Raw genomic sequence first — 20,527 nt, 5'->3', positions numbered from 1 at the left:
GTGTGGTGCCATCGACCACTGTGCCGACAGCAAGAAATGCGTTCTCTGGGAAAAGAAAGCGATTGACTACACACCCCAGGAGCGACTCCCACTCGAGGTTCCAGAAGAGATCGTGGTCGACAGCTGTTTCGCGAATGTAGAGAACCTGTACGACAACGCCTGCGCTTTCTGGAGCATACGGTACGCACCCCTCGCCAGCAAATTGGTGGACCATTGTCCGTGCAAGGAGAAAGAGTCTTGTATCTTCCGGCAGCTGTCTGGGAAAGCAGAGGTACCACAGGGAAGGAGCAATATTAGGCATACACTATTGCCCAACTATGGCGGGTCCAAGGATATGGAAGTGGCACCCCCTCCGTGCAGCGAACACCGAAAAGCCGCGGACGTCCCAGAAGGAGTCTACACATGCAAAATGTTTGCTGTAGCAAGATACGAAGGGAAGAACCGGCTGTTGCTGCTACTTGATTCCCCGACTGGGGAAATGATTCCAGTCTATGGCTACAAGATACGAGAAACGATTCTGGCCACCGTTGGCATAGAATGCCTATGGTTGGTGCATGAACCATTTCTGTGCACGCTCGGCAAAATCTGCCGCTCGCCAATATCGAAAGAGATAGACGATAGAGAAGTCGAGTTGCTGCTTCCAGACCTTGGGCGAGAATAGGTTTTATTGGTCCTTTCAGACATCGCAGGGAGTTGTCGTCGTCTGGGGCTTGTCTATACCACCTCGGATTCGTGTGTATCGGGCTTGCGATATGTGGTACTTCCTCTTCACTTCCCGAAGGGACAAACGACCCGATCGGATCTCGGTATAGGCTTCGCGATTGGATCTCGGTATAGGCTTCAGATGTTTTTTTATCCAGTGTCTGACGTCACCAGTGGGTGTGCCACCACTTGGGGTGTGGGTGTTACCCCCTGTCAGCGACATGACCAGGGTTGATATGATGAAGCCCAATGCAGTAAGAATGCTGGTGACAGTAATTCCTTGCTCTCGGAAGAGGATTCGGATCCTGTTGGCCAACGTGGTGTCTTCATTCAGGACTCGATAGATGGTTTCCAGCACGCGGCTGATCTTGGATCGAAGCTGTTCCCGGTTCGAGGAAGCGGATTCCAACCGAGTCCGTCTCTCATCTTGCAAGTTGCGCAATCGTTTTTCGATGATGGTTTTCAGAGACTCGTCTTCCGTTTTGGTGAGTTTTATTTTCTCCCGAGCAATGTGCTCATCGATTTCGTTCAGTTTCCCCATGTTGTTCACGAGTTCTCCGCTTACAAGTTTCAAGGCTTCGTCTAGGCCTCGCAGTTCTCGAACAGGAAATTCGAAACCCGGTAAGGGTTTGTCATGGTACGTGGCCAATATTTTTTCGATACTGTCTGATGTTTCTTTAGACATATCACCTTTACCGCTGAGTTTCGGCCCTGATGTTCTGCAGATCTTGGGGGAAGCTTAGGCCGTGCTCCCCCGTAATCTATGAAGCCTAGTTCATCACGGATCAGTTGCCCCCCATAACAACTGACTAGCGTAGACAAGGCAAGCGGTTTTCTCTTGCGCTTATTCACGAGATCGATCTCCGGATGAGCTTTCAATCGCAGTGTGCCCTTCTTATCGATGGTAAACTTGGAATAGCCTAGCCCCAATGGATCGACGTAGTTTCTATCTGACTTCCACGCGTTGTAATGATCGTCGACGGTTGATTTTAAAAGTTCACTGCTAACGGTGTCGCCCATGAATGAGGTGTCATCGTAATCCCCATCATCGAGCGCACCAGCGCCAAAATCGTCCATCAAGATGTCCTCATGGCCGCCTTCAGCCATTATTTATATTAAACTTTTATAATTTATCTATATAACAATGTATGGTAGGAAACTAGATCCTTTCCGAAGATCAAGAGAGCCTCTAGGCGTCAGAGACGTGCGCCAGTCGGTGACCATCACCAACAATCCCAGCAAGATAGACCAGAACCAAACGCTGCTGGTTAGATTCCCAAACCTGGGTGAGAATGACCTCATCGTACCAGGCACGGTTCGACTGACGTTCAACCTCAGGTTGACCTCCGACAACGACAAACGCGAGCTCGTGTGGAACGTAGGTCGGGGCATCATCAAGAAAACCACCATCAAGATCAGCGGCAACGAGGTGCTGAGCATCGACGACAGCGACGTGTTTCACTGCTACGGGGACCTCTGGAAAAGCGAGGGAGAACGCGTCAATGACATGTACCAAGGTATCAGCAAATCGACTTGGTTGCGCGTGGGGTACGGCTTCACGCAAGACCAGCTAGACAAGATCTCAGAGGGTGAAAAGGCCATCACCCAAGCGTCGGGAACAGGTTCTGCGTGCCGCTCGACTTCGAGTTGCTCACGGGCCACGCGCGAATTACCAGGCCGCGCTGGGTGATAGGCTTGAATACGAGCTCACGTTTAACGACTACAGCAAAGTCGTGCGTACGCCGAACGGTGATGAGGCTAGTTACGCCATCGACAACATCTCTCTGGAGTTCGACATGGTCACTAGCCCAGAGCTGGTCAGGCAGGTTTGAAACCAGTACTCGGGGAAGGTGGCCATCCTGTACGACCGCATACTGATGCATAGAGCGATCATACAGGATAAGAGCGACACGCTGTGGAACATCAACCTAAACGTGCCGGCGCGATCGATGAAAGGCATCCTGATCGTCCCTGTGGAGGATTATGAGCCGTTCCGAAGGGACAGCGAGAAGTTTTTCAACCCGCAATTGAAAAGGTGGAAGTGACCATCGAGGGCGTGCCCAACCAGCTGTTCAGCACCGGTTTGAGGGCACGCCAGCAGTGGGACGAGATAACGAAACTACCGGCCCGGCACCAACACGTCATCAAGGACCTGGACCTATCCTCCGTGCAGATCGGTAAATACCTGACCACCAAGTATGCACTATGGTTGCACATGCGATCCACGGACGATGATCAATTGCACGGCAGCGGTCGCTGCATCGACAACGGCAGCGAGGGGATAACAATCCAGATTACCAAGAAGGCTCAACCCGCGGGCAAGTTGAAATTATATCTGTACGTGATTATGGACGCGCAACTTAATATGGAGAATGGGAGATTCGTGCGAGCCATCTATTGATTTGCCTGGCGGCAAGCCATCTATTGATCTACCACGCGACCCGCACTGCGCCATAGTGTGCGGGCAGACTGGCTGTGGGAAGACCATTTTCATGCTGGATATGCTGGAGGGGTACTACCAGGATGTGTTTGATAACATCGTTATCATGTGCCCTACTCTGCACATGAATAGAACATACACGGAAAGACCTTGGGTGATGATGGACCCGGACGTACACAGAGTCGACCCGGGAACACGTCTGCAGGACTGGTTGAAGGCTTATCACGGAAAATTAAAAGGGGAGTCGACGCTGTTCATACTGGACGACTGCAGCGCTAATCGAGAGATAACAAAAAAGAGAGACATGCTATCGTACCTCCCCTTCTCCGGCCGGCACGCAAAGCACAGCATCTGGGTGCTGACGCAGAAGTTCAACTCAGTGTTGAAAGACCTCAGGGAGCAGACGCGATGTGTGGCCTTATTCCTCTGCAAGGACAGGGATTCATTCGAGGAGTGCTTGAGAGAGAACGATGTGATGAACAGACTAGAACGAGAACGTGTGAAGAAACAGCTCGCTGAAACTAAGCATGCTAAGCTCGTGCTTAAGACCGACCAACCCGTGGCCTATAGGGTGTTTTAGCTTAGCAATGCTTAGCAAATGCTTAGAAAATGCTTAGAAATGCTTAGCAATGCTTAGCAAATGCTAAGTAAAACTTAGCGTTTAGCAGTTATAGTTATGACTTTTTTTGAAGTGCTAATCGTGTGCAACTTAACCTTCATCTCGCTATGTTTCACCTGCATCGGGTATTATATTATTAAAACTAAAACTTCCTTGTTACATTATAAGATGGAGTGTGATGAACTGCTCGAACAACTGTTGGTGTCGCAGGATCAGAGTGATGACAAGCGAGAGAAACTGGTTGCGCTGGCTGTTGGTGGTAAAGCCAAACAATACTTTGGGGACTACACTCTCGATAAAATTCACAAAATGTCAGCCGAAGAAATAGATAAGCTGTACGCGAGATACAGGCTAGACTCGGGGCCGAGATGACAAAGACTATAGGATCGGCTATGACCCAGATCTACACTGGTATAGCGTCGTACTTCCTTCCCTTCCCCAGGAACGTCGACTTTACCTGTAGGAGGACCTTGAGAAAGACCCGTTTATTGAACACGCCTTGAGCTCTGTCAGCTGCGTGCTGTACCACAAATACGGTATGTTTTTAGCCCCGGTGACGGCGGCTATTAACAAGCCGAAGCATTGCCAATTTAAGGAGGGAAAAAATAATAGTAATGGTATACAAGATGGATCAAGAAGTGACTCCGACCCCAATAGGGGAGACCCCAATAGAGGAAACACCAATAGGGAATCCTCCCCAGGAGGAGAATCCTACAGTCACCAGGAAGAAGAACCCTAAGAGAGTCGCCGCCGGTAGAAAAGGAGGCTTAGCCAAGCAACATAAGAGTAACTACACTCTGTGGATTGCAGGCGCAACTGCTGCCGTGGCTCTCTCATTATTGTTATATAATAAACAACCACCCCCGGCACCACAACCACAATTAGAGGTCAACCCACATATCATGTTATAAATATATATTTTTATATCATATACATAATGTCTGAGGGGAAAACGTTCGTCAACGATGCATATCACGCCACTGTGGTCGCCAACGTAGGGTACGCTCGGTTGACCAAAATGGTGCTTAAACAACCAACTATCAAGCTAGAGTTCAACCTGCAGGATATGGGCAGGCTCATAATGAACCTTGGTATGGCGATGGCCACCAAGGACATCCTCGTAAAACAAGGGATCATACCGGAAAATATTTTGAAGTAAATGTAACTATATATAGGATGGCTACGATCGCCATGATGGTCGGCGGGGGCGTTAGTAAACGCCCTGGCATTTTCCGGCAGTAATTTCCTCTTCTCGAAACTACGGGAGTCGAACGCGGCCGAGGTAGAGGCTGAACGAAAATGACACGATATAGCCATAGAGAAACTGCAAGCCGCGCAAGCTGAGTACGCGAAGAAACGTATACAGAGGATCAATTACATTAACGAACAACTCCAGCGTGAGAACCATGCCGTTAAAACATTCGAGAACGTTGAAGACGCAGCGAGAGAATTATACCTGCTAACCGGTAAACAGCTAGAACCACTCCATAAGCCCACACTCACTCAGTACCACACACCATCCCAGGGGCAAAAGAACCGGGAATTGATCTTCATTGCGCTGGGTCTAGCAGCGACTGGGTTGGTTGTAAAGCAATTAGACTAAGTCCCCATATGAGTATACCAAAGATGAGACCTGCTGCGTACCGATGCCAGTACATACTTAGGGGGAAGACCGAGACCTGCGGTAGGAAATGTAGGATGGAGGGGTACTGCTGTTTTCATAGGAGGTGTTTCATAAACTACACGTGTTCCGTGTGCGGTATTGGAGTGAAATGTCACTACTGTTTATGTAAAGCCAACGGGGCAAACGTAGTCAGGCACCAGCTTATCTACGAGAAGAAAAAGGACTACATAAACGAATGTAGGCGCCTCCTTAGTATGGAGGTGTAATTTTTTAACCCTTACCCAGTTAGAAACTGTGTACACCTAGGTATAATAATGCCTGCGTTCATACGAATTCCACCCCCGGCTTTTGGCCTGAGAAGCTGGTTGATGTTTCCGGGTAATTGTAGTATTGATAACATCAGACCTCTGGTCATTAGCAAACTCGAAGAGGAAATAAATGAATTGGGACACATCAACTTTCAAATGATTGTGACTACAAAGCTGGATGTCTTCAGAGAACAAGTATTGACTGAATCAGCTAATATATATACGTGTATCCCCAACGTTCTGGAAATAATAAAACGGGAAAGCTATCCTGAACCCAGAATCGATACGGTTATTCTAAATATGGCGCTGGAGGAGTTACCTCCCTTGTTGGCGACCAATTAGAGATTGTAACACATGAGTTAACAATGCCTACTGTCCGAGAGCTCAAGCACATTGCGAGAGAACGAGGTGTAGTGGGTTACTCCTGAATGAGGAAACCAGAGTTGTCGAGATTACTCAACATACAACCCCCTCCCATGGTAATACAACTAAAACTCCGAGCGAAAGAGCTGGGGTTGACGGGTTATTCCCGCCTGGGGAAAGCCGGGCTAGTCGCACTATTACACGACCCCGTAGTAAAGACCCCCACTGTGCAACAACTCAAACAGGAAGCCCGAGAGCTGGGGTTAGTAGGTTATTCCCGTATGAGGAAGCCTGGGCTAGTTGAACTATTGCGTCATCATAGAGCTGTTGATCTACAGTTCGTGCGCACTGAGCGCGCTATAGCATATCTGAGAGGCTGGCGCATGCATGTTGATAAGAACATAGACATCGCCGACATCAAGCCTCTAATCGCTGATAAAGTTAATGAGGAACTAAGCGATTTAGGAAGTATAAAGTTTCAAATCACAGTGAAAATGTCACTCGATAAACAGCAGAATGGGGCTATTGAGTACGTTCAGCCTTACTTCCGAGGTAAACAAGAAGTCGTGACTCATACCAAGACTATAGACGAGTCAATCGATATCAGTTTTCAGCAGATACGAGAATACCTAGAACACTACACGCACATGGGTTCCGGGTGGGTCATGGATAAAATCGATAAGGTCTATCTAGACATAGCTAACTACGTACCGTTCAGAGGCGGGTCGTACCTAGACTTACCCCCCTACTATAAGAAAAAACAGGCCAAAGTCAATATCAAGAATAGAGGAGACGATTGCATGAGGTTAGCTATCAGGTCAGCCTTGTTTCCGGCCGACGTACATTCGGACAGACCTTCTAGCTATTCCCAAAATGATGGGCTCAACTGGGATGGTATAGATGAACCCACCCCCATATCCCAGATCACTAAAATAGAAAAACAGAATGATATAGCTATTAACGTCTTTGGGCATGAAGGTAACACAACGATCGTGCACAGGGTCAGCCCAATGGGTGTGTGTGTGTGTGTGTGTGTGTGTGTGTGTGTGTGTGTGTGTGTGTGTGTGTGTGTGTGTGTGTGTGTGTGTGTGTGTGTGTGTGTGTGTGTGTGTGTGTGTGTGTGTGTGTGTGTTTCCCCCACAGGAGGGTCGCCGCGTGATCAATATATTCATGATCAGGCGAGGTGGGAAGTACCACTACGCCTGGATCAAAAAACTCAGCAGGCTGTTGCACGACCAGTCGAAACACATTGGGAAAAAACACTTTTGCGTACGATGCCTACACGGCTTCACACAAGCTGATTTATTAGAATCCCACCGGGAGGATTGCCAAGGTGTGGGGCAGACGGCCATACGAATCCACATGCCCAAGGAAGGCGACAATATCCTAAAAATCGCCAACCACAAGAATCAGATGCCCATGCCTTACATCATCTATGCGCAGACTTCGAAGCCTTGATCAAAAACGTTGACATCGGCCCGACCCCCAACACACACAAAACACAGGAGCACGAGGCATGTGGGTTATGATACGTGGTCTTCCGATGTGATGGGGAAACGAAAGCTCCCGTAGTATACAGGGGTCCCGACGCGGCTGAAAAGTTTCTAAAGTGTTTGCAGGAGGAAGAGAAAACTATCAGGAATGCTCTGTACACAGTCGCTCCCATGCGTATGACTCAAGCCGACCGGCTAGCTCACGGCTGCAGCACTCACTGTCATGTCTGTGATAAACCGCTGAGCGGCGATTCGGTGAGAGATCACTGCCATGTCACCGGTAAGTATAGAGGCGCCGCTCACAGCACGTGCAACCTCAAGCTCAGAATCAACTCCAAGTCAATCATCATCCCTGTGGTCTTCCACAACTTGAGAAGGTACGACTCTTACTTGATCATGCAGGCTACGCGAGGGTTGACGGCAACCTGACGTGCATCCCCAACAACATGGAGAGATACATCTCCTTCTCCCTGAACGGCCTGAGGTTCATCGACTCGGTTCAGTTCCCCCTGTCGTCACTCGACAGTCTGGTCAAGTCCAACGAGACCTTCCCCATCACTGATCAATACACCAACGCCGAGACTCGACCCCTGCTGATGAGGATGGGTGTGTACCCTACGAGTACATGGATGGCTGGGCCAAGTTCGCCGAGACCCGACTGCCTCCCATCGGCCGATTTTACAGCAACCTGACCGACTCGACAATCACCCAAGACGATTACTCGCACGTGATTAACGTATGGAATAAACTGGGCTGTAAGAATCTGGGTGACTACCACGACCTGTACTTGAGAACAGACGTACTCCTGCTAGCCGACGTGTTCGAGACGTTTAGTAGGATGTGTTTTAAACAGTATCAACTCGACCCTGCATGGTACTACACCAGCCCAGGTCTATCTTGGGATGCCTTGCTGAAGAAAACCGGAGTTAAGTTGGAATTGCTCACCGATTACGACATGCACTTGTTCATTGAGAAAGGCTTGCGAGGTGGGATCTCCATGGCTGCCAAACGCTACGCAAAAGCCAACAATGAGTACGTGAAGGGCTACGACTCGAGCAAGCCCACCACTCACATCCTCTACCTCGATGCCAACAACCTGTACGGCTGGGCTGTGAGCCAGTATCTACCCACAGCGGGATTCGAATGGGCATCACCCGAGATCGATGTTATGAGCATTGCGCCGGATTCGAACAAAGGCTATATCCTCGAAGTGGACTTGGAATACCCCAAGGCATTGCACACATCGCACAACAGCTTGCTGGGTGGGCGGGTGGCAGACGTTGAAAAACTCGTGCCCAACTTAATGAATAAGACCAAGTACATCGTACACTATCCCAACCTACAGCTGTACCTGTCGTTGGGTATGAGGCTGACCAAAATACACAGGGTGCTCGTGTTCGACCAGAGCCCCTGGATGGAGCCCTACATCAGAATGAACACGGACCTGCGAAAGCTGGCCACCAGTGACTTCGAGAAAATCCTCTACAAGCTCATGAACAACCGGTGTTCGGTAAGACAATGGAGAACCTGAGGAAACGCGTGACCGTGAAGCTGGTTCGGTCGAAAGAGGAAGACAAGCTCAGGAAACTGATAGCCAGCCCGGCATTCAACCGGAGCAAGATATTCACCGACGACCTGGTGGCCCTGCACATGAAGAAAAGCCACATCAAATTCAACCGGCCTGTTTACGTGGGGATGAGCATCCTCGATTTATCCAAACACCTGATGTTCGACTTTTACTACAACGAGTTCAAAAACAGTACGGCGACAGGTGCGAAGTGCTGTACATGGACACGGACTCCCTGCTGATGGAGATTCAAACCGAGGACGCGTACGAGGACATGGCAAAACACATCCATTTATACGACACCAGTGACTACCCAAAGGACCATGCTATGCACAGCACGGTTAACAAAAAGGTCCTCGGTAAGATGAAGGACGAGTGTGCTGGCACGCCCATAGCAGAGTACATAGGCTTGAGGCCCAAGATGTACTCCATCCTGAAAGCCGACAATAGCGAGATCCGGAAGGCGAAGGGTGTCAAGAAGTACATGGTGAAACAACACATCAAACACGCCTGATTCAAGGAAGCCCTGTTCAAGACCCGCACCTTCAGACATCAAATGAACACGCTTAGAAGCGATGGGCACAGGATATACGGACTGACTATAAACAAGACGTCCCTATCACCGATGGACACGAAGCGTTGGATAGCCATCGACGGGATCAACACGTATGCGTACGGGCATGAGAAAATTGAACGAAGAACATAGGTGTATATATACAATGTCACAGAACCAAAGAAAGTTTGAGGCTATTTACTACAGCCCGCGTGGGTACTGGAAAGGAGCTAGCGCCGTACATAAGCTGGCCAAATGGCCCGAGTACCCCCGGATGAGGCCAAAGCGTGGCTTGAAAAACAAGCCCTGTGGCAGATCTATTTATCGGCACCACGCTACGTGCCCCGAAGAAAGTTCGGCATTACCCTACCCAATAGCGTCCACCAGGCCGACCTCCTGTTCCTACCCCGAGACAAGAGGCACAAATATGCCCTAACCGTCGTTGACGTTTCCAGCCGCTACAAGGAAGCCGAACCCTTGACTGCGAAGGATGCGGCCCAAGTAGCCCGCGGATTCGAACGCATATACAAATGCAGTCCGTTGACATGGCCCACAGAGCTGCAAGTCGACCCTGGGCGGGAGTTCATGGGTGCCGTGTCACAACTGCTAGCCAAACACGATACCAAGGTCAGGTGTGGCGCGGCCGGAGCCCATCGCAGCCAAGCCATAGTCGAGAGATTCAATCGGACTTTGACCGAGCGCTTATTTGGACACCAGTATGCGAGAGAGATGGTCAACCCAGAAAAACGATCGACGGAATGGGTATCGCGGCTACATCAGGTGGTGTCGGCTATCAACCACCAAACCACCCGTCTCACCGGCAAGAAACCAGCCGATGCTATCAAACTGAAATCAGTGATAGCCGAACCGGTTGCACCATTGCGTAGGAAGGAGAAACAGATACCCGATAGGGCCCTCGTGAGGTACCTCTACCAGCCGGGGGAACACGAAGGGGACACTCGGAAACGAGCCACCCATCCGATATGGTCAGTCAAAACTTACAACATAGATAAAGTGGACATCAAAGCTGACGAGCCGAACTTGTACTACTTGAGAGATGGGCCAGGGAGACGTTTCGTTAGAGAGGAATTATTAGTCATACCGTACGGCACAATGTTACCCCCCAAGCAAAATATTTAACACTTACCTTGTCGGGTAATCTTAATGGTATCCTGTCAACACGACATAGAGTGATCAGGAAAGTGCTAGTTCGCGGTCATAGTGACCTGGAAGTTAACTGGGGATTCAAAAGTAGTATATACGATGGCGGCGAGATCTAAGGGCCTGACAAAAGCTTTTGTTGGACTTGATCTCGGACAATCATTGTATATACTACTACGTTTGCTCTCTTTTAAAAAAAAAATTCAGCACATTCTAATTAAACGTTTAGCATCATCTGAATAAGCTTTCATGATGACAGCTAGAAGCAGTCAATGTGAATGATCCAAACGGTCTATCACTGTGCAGTGCACAGGTAACTATCATGAACTGCACGTGCATTTACCTTTCTGACCCAACACTGCCGCTGTTACAGGTCATTGGCTCCCTCCCTCTGCAAGCAGTCTCCTTTCTGCTGTTTATTTTGTTGACAGTTACATAGACAGATTCTTTAATACAAATGCATACAATCGGTGATTTACAATGTGATTAGGTTGTCTGACAAAACATCCACTTGCACAGTTTGAGATCGATTGGATCATTGGATGATGGGATATTTACAAAAAAACGGGCCCACATGCATTTCATGCCAAGTTATAGTACCTGTTTGGCCGAATCTGGGTGAAAGATAAAGTTCTACAATACGTTGTTCGCGTTAGGAGTGAGCAATGTACAAATGACACCTCACAAGACAACAATGCTGAGCACTGGCTGCAACGCAGTAGTATCACGATGTACAGGTGGTCCCATTGTGCTCTATGAGAAGATTCACAGACATTGTTACCACTTACCCCCTTGACCCACTGTAACATCCACCAACATGTTATCCGTATTGACTCTGTTGACGGAGGTGACATGATTCCCTTGACAGTATTGTGGAGAGACGAGAAAGAGCCAGTGTATAATGAAGATTCCATAATTGTCTTATTTGTTATGCCATCACTTATTAAGTGTACATGTGCGCAGCATAGACATACATAGTTCGGTTTCACAGTCCTAATATGATTTTCGCGAAATATAAAAAACAACACCAAGGCGACGTGTCAGCCAATCTTATATCTCAAACATTACCATATTAAGCTAATTTGGATAATTGGAATATTCAGACGATATCTATTTCTGTAATGATTTGGACATAATGATATAGTGCCATAATTAGGTCATTCTACAAATGCAACTTCTTCACTTTCAAATGTGCCTTGTCCTCAGGGTTTCAGTGATCCAAAATACACGAGAATCCTATTCCATACATTTTAACATTCTCATCACAACATGAACTGCGGCACTGGGACTGTTTTAACATGTGTGACACGAGTTCATGATAATCAAAACAGCACAAATATAGCAACTTCTTTGCCATCATTTTTTTGGGATGAAATGAAAAACATGAAAAAAGTCCTGGCCCAGATGGCTTTACTTCGGAATTTCAAAAATTCTTCTGGAAAGATCTGGGCTCTTTTCTGCTAAAACCGCTAAATTATGGATATAATAAAGGCAACTTGTCAGTCACCCAAAAGCAAGGCCTTATAACGTATATCCCTAAGGGAAATAAGCCTAAGAAATTCCTTAAAAATTGGCGACCAATATCACTATTGAACACTTCCTATAAAATTGGTTCAGCAGCAATAGCTAATAGATTTAAAAGAGTTCTGCCAAGTAGTATTAATGAAGATCAAAAAGGCTTTATTAAAGGGAGATTCACAGGTGAAGTTACTAGATTGATTTATGATCTAATGGAACACACAGAGACCTATCAGATACCAGGACTACTTTTATCAGTAGACTTTGAAAAAACATTCGACTCAGTTGATAGAAATTATTTGATACATGTCCTATCGTTTTTTAACTTTGGTTCAAGCATTGTTAGATGGATTAAGACTTTTTATAATGATATATAATCTAGGATTATGGTCAATGGTTTTGCTAGACAACCTTTTATGATTTAGCGCGGGTGTCGCCAAGGCGATCCTGTTGCACCGTACTTGTTTATTCTTTGTGTGGAAATATTACGTATAATGCTACGTAACAATGATAAAATTAAAGGACTTAGTATCGGTAACATAGAATATATTCTGTCGAAATTTGCTGATGACACTACTCTTTCGTTAGATGGATCCGAAAAATATCTCTATGCAGTTCTGTACGTCTTGCAAATATTTGCTCGCTTTTCTGGTTTACAGGTAAACGTTGACATGACAAAACTCATTTGGATTGGTTCAAAGAAGAGATCACGTTACAAACTATGTAAAGAATACAACTTTGATTGGTCTCAAACAGATTTTAGTCTTCTAGGAATTAACTTTAATATTGATCTTGAAACCATGATTGAAGATAATTATAGGGACAAAACTGCAAAAATCGAAAAACAAATGAATATTTGGTCAACGCGTTCGTTATCTCCTTTTGGGAGAAATTCTATTTTAAAATCCCTTCTACTTTCAGAGTTAAATCATCTATTCTCAGCCCTTCCCAATCGACCAAAATCACTACTCGATAAATTACAAACAACATGTTTCAGATTTATATGGAATAATAAGCTGGATAAAGTAAAAAGAGACATAATCACTTTAAAGGGTACCAGATGTACAAAATGTAATTTATGCTCAAAAACTTAAATTGATAAGTCGACTTAGTCCATATTCCATATACCTAGTCCATATTCCATCTGGTCTGGTAATTCAAAGCAAATTAAAGAAATATGTATTCCAAATTTATCCAATAGATTTTGGAAAGATGTTTTTACTGTTTGGGAAGTCTTTCTTGAAAATATGAATCATATATATTATTAGAAAACCAAATTAAAAGTCAAACTATCTGGGGTAACTGTAACAATACTATTGATGACAAACCGATAATGTATGAAACTTGAAGACTAAAGGTATAGTTTTTGTAAATGATATTATACATGAGGAAGGTAGGTTATTAACATTCGAAGAATGTTCGAACAAATATCAAATAAGAACCAATTTTCTAACCTTTGAAGGAATCAAAGCAGCAGTAAGGTCATACGCACACAAACATAAAATTTACGAATTTTCAGAACCGTTGCAAAATCCCATCTTTCCCTTTAATTACCAATCATTAAATAATTCTGCGGGAAATAGACATTTATATAATACTCTTTTGAATTCATCCTTCATCGTGCTACCATGCCATTCCAAAATGGAACGTATTTTAGACAGATATTTCACTGACAATCATTATCCCAAACAAATGTACTATAAGTACTGAATTTGGGTGGTTACAATATAGGATTATCCACAACATTTTACCAACAAAATCTTTTCTTTATAAAATAAAATACATAGAATCACCACTTTGATCCTTTTGCCAAAAAGATCTAGAAACTACTGACCACCTCTTTTGGAAATGTTAAAATGTAAAGAAAATATGGAACGAAGTAACAAAATGGCTTCATGCTGTTCAACTATCAGTAAATTTTACGTTTGAAAAGGTTTTGTTTGGAATTAAAGGTGAAAATAATAAACCTATTAATGTAATCATCCTTCTAGTCAAACAAAGCATATTCAAATGTGCTACTGAAAACTAGTTGCCTAATATCAATTTTATTAAAAAAGAAGTTATTAAATATTATGATGCTACCAAATATCTCCATTTATCAAATGGTACTGAACAAATGTTGTTTTTTACAATTCTGGTCAACGTTACACTTGTCCTTAGGATAGATCTATATTAATCTATAATACTGTGTACATGTTTTTACATATTGTGTACCTCAGATGATTTACCATGTACTGTTTGCTGCCTACCTGTATGATCCTATAATGTATGCCTGTAAAAAATATTGAAAATAAAAAGAAATAAAAAACACTTTTTTGCCATCACATTCAACGCCTTTACCGACCTATGCCATTATTCACCGTTTTCTTTGTGATTTGATTTTTTGGGTTAACTTAACCTTCAGTACTCTTACTCTACTGTGTCCGTTGACAGATGCCGATATACACACCGAAGATGAAACCAGCCGTAAGTAATCAAGCAATGCAAGACGTCTTGATTTACATAGACTGTTCCTATATATCACCGTTTGCTTTAAAATTGCCCTACTTTATCGCATGAGAATATTCTACTTTAAATAACTTCAGTAACCCATGCTTGTGGTAAGAGGCGACTAACGGGATCGGGTGGTCAAGCTCGCTGACTTGGTTGAGTCATCGGTTCCCAATTGCGCAGATTGATGCTCATGCTGTTGATCACTGGATTGTCTGGTCCAGACTCGATTATTGTCAGATCGCCGCCATATAGCTGGAATATTGCTGAGTGCGGCGTAAAACTCAACTCAACTCACTCAATTTATTAGTAGACAGGCACTACAAAACCGGCATAAGTACATATGGTTGTAAAATGCTTTCCTGTTGCAGGTTGCGGCCTTTCAAGACCTGAATGGTAAATGAGTTCTTGCATCTTCAGTGTCAGTGAATTCATTATTTCATCTTGGAGGTAAAGTTAACAGTGAAACATGTTACTACGACATGGCACAACACTAGTGGGAACAGAAGGCTGCTTAATGTCCGTGATGAAAAAACAAAAAATGCAACCGAGAAATTTGGTCGGGCTTTCATTCGCCGTGAAATAACAAAACGAATAACACGGAAAAAGAACACAAGCATAGTATTACTGACAGAGAACCTTAAGGTCTGTAATTAGCGAAACCCAAATTTGATCACTGACAATTCCGGGTACATGTACAAAAATTGTCTCGATTCTCACAAACTGAGGTTATGTAGTGAATAAATAAAAAAATCTTTGGCTTATGCAACCAATATTATTCATAAATGCCTTCTCTGCCTGCTCATGTGGATAAAACGGGAACACTGTCTCATCAGGTAGAGTGTTTCATTTTGACCAACGATGTGTAAGTGTAATCAAAGTTGGTTATTTACAGGCTTTAATGACAGGTCAAAGTATCTAATGTGATTATGTGTTGTTGAAACAGTGACGCCGCTTACGAAACGATTGAACATAGAAAAGGACTGCAGCCTCTACAAAGTTCAAGCTTCTATGCCGCTTACGAAACGATCAAACATAAAACAAGACGGCAGACTCTACACAGTCCCAGTTACTCTAACGGAAGAACGATATCTACTAGTCATGGAGACATCATGACAACAGATAACAGCCTTGACTCATCCCTCTCCACTCCAGCGATTGTTGATGCCGCAAGACACAGGAGGCCTTCCAATGAAAATGAAACTGGCAGACGTTCCAGCAGTGCAGTCGGTAGGGCATGGGAGACACCAGCCCCTCGGCAAAAACCTACAGCTGAGAATGATTCCACAAGCTTGGATTCTGATGACCTATATGCATCTGGTTCGTCTGCTTTGAAGGGAAGAGCAATGCAAAAAATGCTGCCCACGGATGATGATGTGTATGGCGTAATCGATGGCCATGTTCCGCGGAAAGGTAAGAATGGAAAGAAGAGGAACAGATCGAAATCGAGGGATTCACGTACAAGTTCCCGGTCCGGATATCCCGTGCTGTATGATCCTCGCATTTTTAGATCCATGGAGGATTAATTGTAACGACGGTTGCAATAGGCAAGGTTTGAATTCATCCGAAAGGGAAACAAGCGATTAAATCTTAGGGACTGTTGAAGCTAAAACCTAATATGTAAATATAGAAAAATGACGATGTGTGAATATGAGGTAAACATCCTCCTCATACAACACGGCAACTGTGTGAATAATACTTCGTGATTCTGTGTAAGTCATTATCAACGTATACTTATTTCCTGCATATTTCCATTTTCTGAAACGTAAATGTGAGAAAGCTCACAGAACCTCAACATACAAATAAATGGTAGGGACAATTTTGTGTTTCTATTTGGCAATAGGAGTCTCCCTGCACCCTGCTGTCAGTATCCTGAAAATAAGTCTTCTGACTGGTCGCTAATATACGAAGTTTCTGCAGCAGTTCTGATGAGTTCGTCATCATTGAAAAATCTGGTTCGACGCGGGTGTGACTTCAAATTTCGAAACATGTGAGATTTGCCATGTGCCTATTTTAGGCTTCACTCCACTCGTTGATGATGAGGAGTATTAGACATGTGTAAATGGTCAAGATTATATTACAAACACTTCAATGGCTTTTCCCATATTCACAAGCTATTTTTCTCAAATTAGACATCATTAACACCTCCACTATTGCGATGATATCATTTGGGATATTTGTCATGCATTCATGAATTTTGGTCGCGTTGACTCCCTCTTTGGTGAGAAACATTATCACTGCTCTGTTCTCATTTGTTGTTTTCCATGATTTCAATAGGGTACCTCGAATAACACTTGAATAACAATATCGAAAGGTGCGAGATGCTTGAACGTTCGTTGCTAATTCATCAATAATCCAAGTGTGAAAACTCAATATCAACACAGCTGTCTTGTAAATGTAAGTAGTGAGTAGGAAGCTTTTGACCGCCCCTCATTAGAAGATGGCTTGTGAACGTTTCATTTTTCAGTTCCAAGACAAGTGAAGCAACTCATGCTTACGTTACTTTCGAGTGACCTTTGTTACATACAAAGAAAAATGTAGCTTTTTTTAGAATAATAACAACCGTTACGATAATAATATACCTCTCTCTACGATATTTTTAATTCTAATCTGCAAAAGCATAATACAATTATGTTGTATTTCATCTTAATCTGTGAAAACTATGTTGCTTTATCATCACTACGCATTAGCTATATAACCGGAGTTTTCTGTCAGTCTTTTGTATTCAAGTTTGCTGAAACAGTTTTACCATTCAATCATTAATGATACAATATTAGAGTGTCTTACATAATTACAAGGAACATCTTTTCCGCGATCAGCTAAAACCACAAATTTATTGTACATTTTCTGACATTTTCTTCATAAACATCACCATGGTTAGTACACACAACCTGGATCAAATTCATAGTGTTCTCAACCGTGGGCTTTTAAGACGCAGATTCGTTTGAAACATGTTTAATATTGACTTGTATTATGGGCTTTTGGAGTTTATAGAATATTCTTGTTAAACAAATGATCAACTGTAAACTATCTCACTCGGTTTAAAAAATCAATTAAAAATCAATTTATCCTTGAAAAATAGCCATCGATAATACATTCTCGTTATATACCAAAACATGTAAGGGATATTGGATTTACAAGATTGATAAAATGCAAATGATGAAGCCAATGAGGAAAGAGATGATGATGAGAAATTATGACAAGGAAAATGTGACAATTTATTCCATTCCTTTGGAAATGTTTGGGTATATATTTCTTTTCCCCATATGCATTTACATTGGCTAGTGTTATGCTCGCAAAATGGAATATCCCCTACATTTTGTGAATGGTATATTTGGAGGAAATGCAAACAACATGGCTGTCCGAAAATGTTTGAAAACACATAGTCCAACACTGAAAACATGAAAATAAATGTATATTATTTCCATAGTATTTACATTTGGAATAGGAATGTAATAGATTGTTGATATTTGGTCTATATCTGTTTTAGTTAATCATTAAACGAGCCAGCCTTGGGTGCATTTCAACTATATAATGATATATACTCTGACGTGTTTTGCATGAATTCATAATACGCTGATGTAAATCGCAATAAACAAATATGCACTTATCAATGTCTTCCCTCGTCTTCCCAGTATGTGCTAAGGAAGATTCATCCACTCTTCAGTAGGAGCATTGCCGAGGTCCTGTAGAGTTGCAATAAGAACAGGTAGTCGTGAAATTGCGATCTGCTACCTGTTCGGCATGTCTTCGATAAAGCTGAGATCTGTTGACCGGGTGTCCTGTTCAATGCATCTATGACCTTGGCACGATGACGTCGTGTCTTATCGTCTGTGAGGATGGAGTACGGTCTCACTTACACAACCAGAATGTCATCCCTGTAACGTCCTCGAAGGACAAAATTCTCCCAGCTATACAATCCAATGTCAAAACATGATTGAACAACTTCAATAGTTACGATGGGATTCTGGATCTTTTGCTCTTTGTACGGGAACCCCATCTCGTTCTGTCCAACTGACATGATCTCCAGCCTAATCCAAACGTTCCTGCCTGTGAAGTCGAGTCACTGGGATGCAAATGAATGTCCTTCGTGACCGGAGAACAGTCTCACAGACGCTTACGCAGCAGAAACGTTCAATTTCTGCATGTCTCGTGTGAGCATGGTGACAGTCTCAAAGAATTAAAATCCTCATTACCGAATGCTTATCATAACTTGATCCTCAGCAAACGTTGTGTGGCATGTAATATGTTCAAGCTAACGCTTCCAATTGTATTGACATATAAAGCTGTTTATGTGTATGTAAAAACATATAACCAAGTCAATTTCAGTGACCTGACACATGTTATGTTTACGATTTATAGACCGACAGGTAAAGGTTTTTGAAGAAATAAAATATTTGAGTTGAACTCTACATGTGTTCCGAGACTGTGTACTATGAACTCAATTACAAGTGATTGTGTTTGTTAGGATCAATGAACGTTATGTACAATAATATAGTCCAGAAATAATGTTTTAACCATGAACTGACGACGTCCGTGAAGATGTTTTTGATTCATCTTCTGTGGCACTTCCCTTCTTAATAATTATCAACAGTTTTTATCAAAAACAATTGATAAGCATAGCAATACTGATGTTACACAACCCCCTTTTCTCCTTCGTGGGAAAGAACATAAAGAAGACCGGTGCAACATTCTACCGTAATGCCTCGCGCACATTACCCAGTACGTATTGTTCACGGAAAGTAGGGTCGTGAAAAACTTTCAACTCTGAAGAATCATGGTATACTTACACGGCTCAGTGAATATGTTCAGTGCTATTTGATCAGTATTGGACTTTTAACTATGGTGCCAGTAGTGATGTTGCATACATTCAAAAGTTCATACGCCAAGTTTTTATATCACGATCGTTTGTTTGTACAACACAATTTGATTTGGTTCGGGTGACTTCTCGCTTACAGCGTTAGCCACGTAAACATCTCAGCAGTAAGGGAAGAAAATGGTTCACCAACAGAAGAGGTTATGTGAACGTATGTATTTTCAAAATGATATACAGAAACGTATTGTGGTATATACATGGTATAGGCAACTGTGGAGATTACCGAATTTGTCAGTGAACCATTGATCATTTGGACTATCATGTTCTGTGTTTGCTAATAGTTGTGATGTTCATGTCAATATTGTTGTTGAAGATGAATATAATGGTGGTGACGACAATGACAAGGATGGTGATATTGCTGATGTTCAGGTACATATCTCAACTGTAAATAAACTTGTTGAAAATATATTGGTTGGCATGCTTCATGCAGTGGCTCCGAATAATCACACTGGTATGGCAGATGCTAAATTAACAGATATCGAACTTTGTGCGCAAATTACGACATAAGGTTGACGCAGGACGCATCGTCAGTTATGTACTTTGCCATACACAAGCCAAACAGAAACTATGGGGGGAAAATCCGATATAAATTTGAAGAAAACAGAAACGTTATAGGTATTGATAATGGCTCAAACCATGAATTAAACTCAAGAGAAATACTTTTGGGCACACGTGCCAAGAAATTAACTGTAATAGTGTGTTCACAATGAGTATGATAAAATACGTTCTCATCTGGCATAACCCTAAAATCTTTATCAAAAGCCAGTGGTAAAGGATGCAGCGAGACCACCCCTAACCCAAGAGGGTGTATAT

General features: G+C 43.6%; 1 protein-coding gene across 1 annotated transcript in view; it reads left to right on the top strand.

The window, feature by feature from the left end:
• LOC124292288 (titin-like) overlaps positions 1-18,448 on the top strand; it is a 194,577-nt gene extending 176,129 nt beyond the window's left edge. Inside the window, exons 29-31 of the mRNA XM_046729354.1 lie at positions 14,782-14,814; positions 15,210-15,234; positions 15,785-18,448. Of these exons, the coding sequence (XP_046585310.1) occupies positions 14,782-14,814; positions 15,210-15,234; positions 15,785-16,364 (638 nt within the window). The 3' untranslated portion in view covers positions 16,365-18,448. The remainder of the gene's footprint in view (positions 1-14,781; positions 14,815-15,209; positions 15,235-15,784) is intronic.
• The last annotated feature ends 2,079 nt before the right edge of the window (positions 18,449-20,527 follow it).

The sequence above is a fragment of the Haliotis rubra genome, unplaced genomic scaffold (genome assembly GCF_003918875.1).
Source record: "Haliotis rubra isolate DU_JTF1 unplaced genomic scaffold, ASM391887v1 Scf511, whole genome shotgun sequence".
NCBI classification, from domain to species: domain Eukaryota; kingdom Metazoa; phylum Mollusca; class Gastropoda; order Lepetellida; family Haliotidae; genus Haliotis; species Haliotis rubra.
This window is presented reverse-complemented; position numbering and strand designations above follow the sequence as displayed.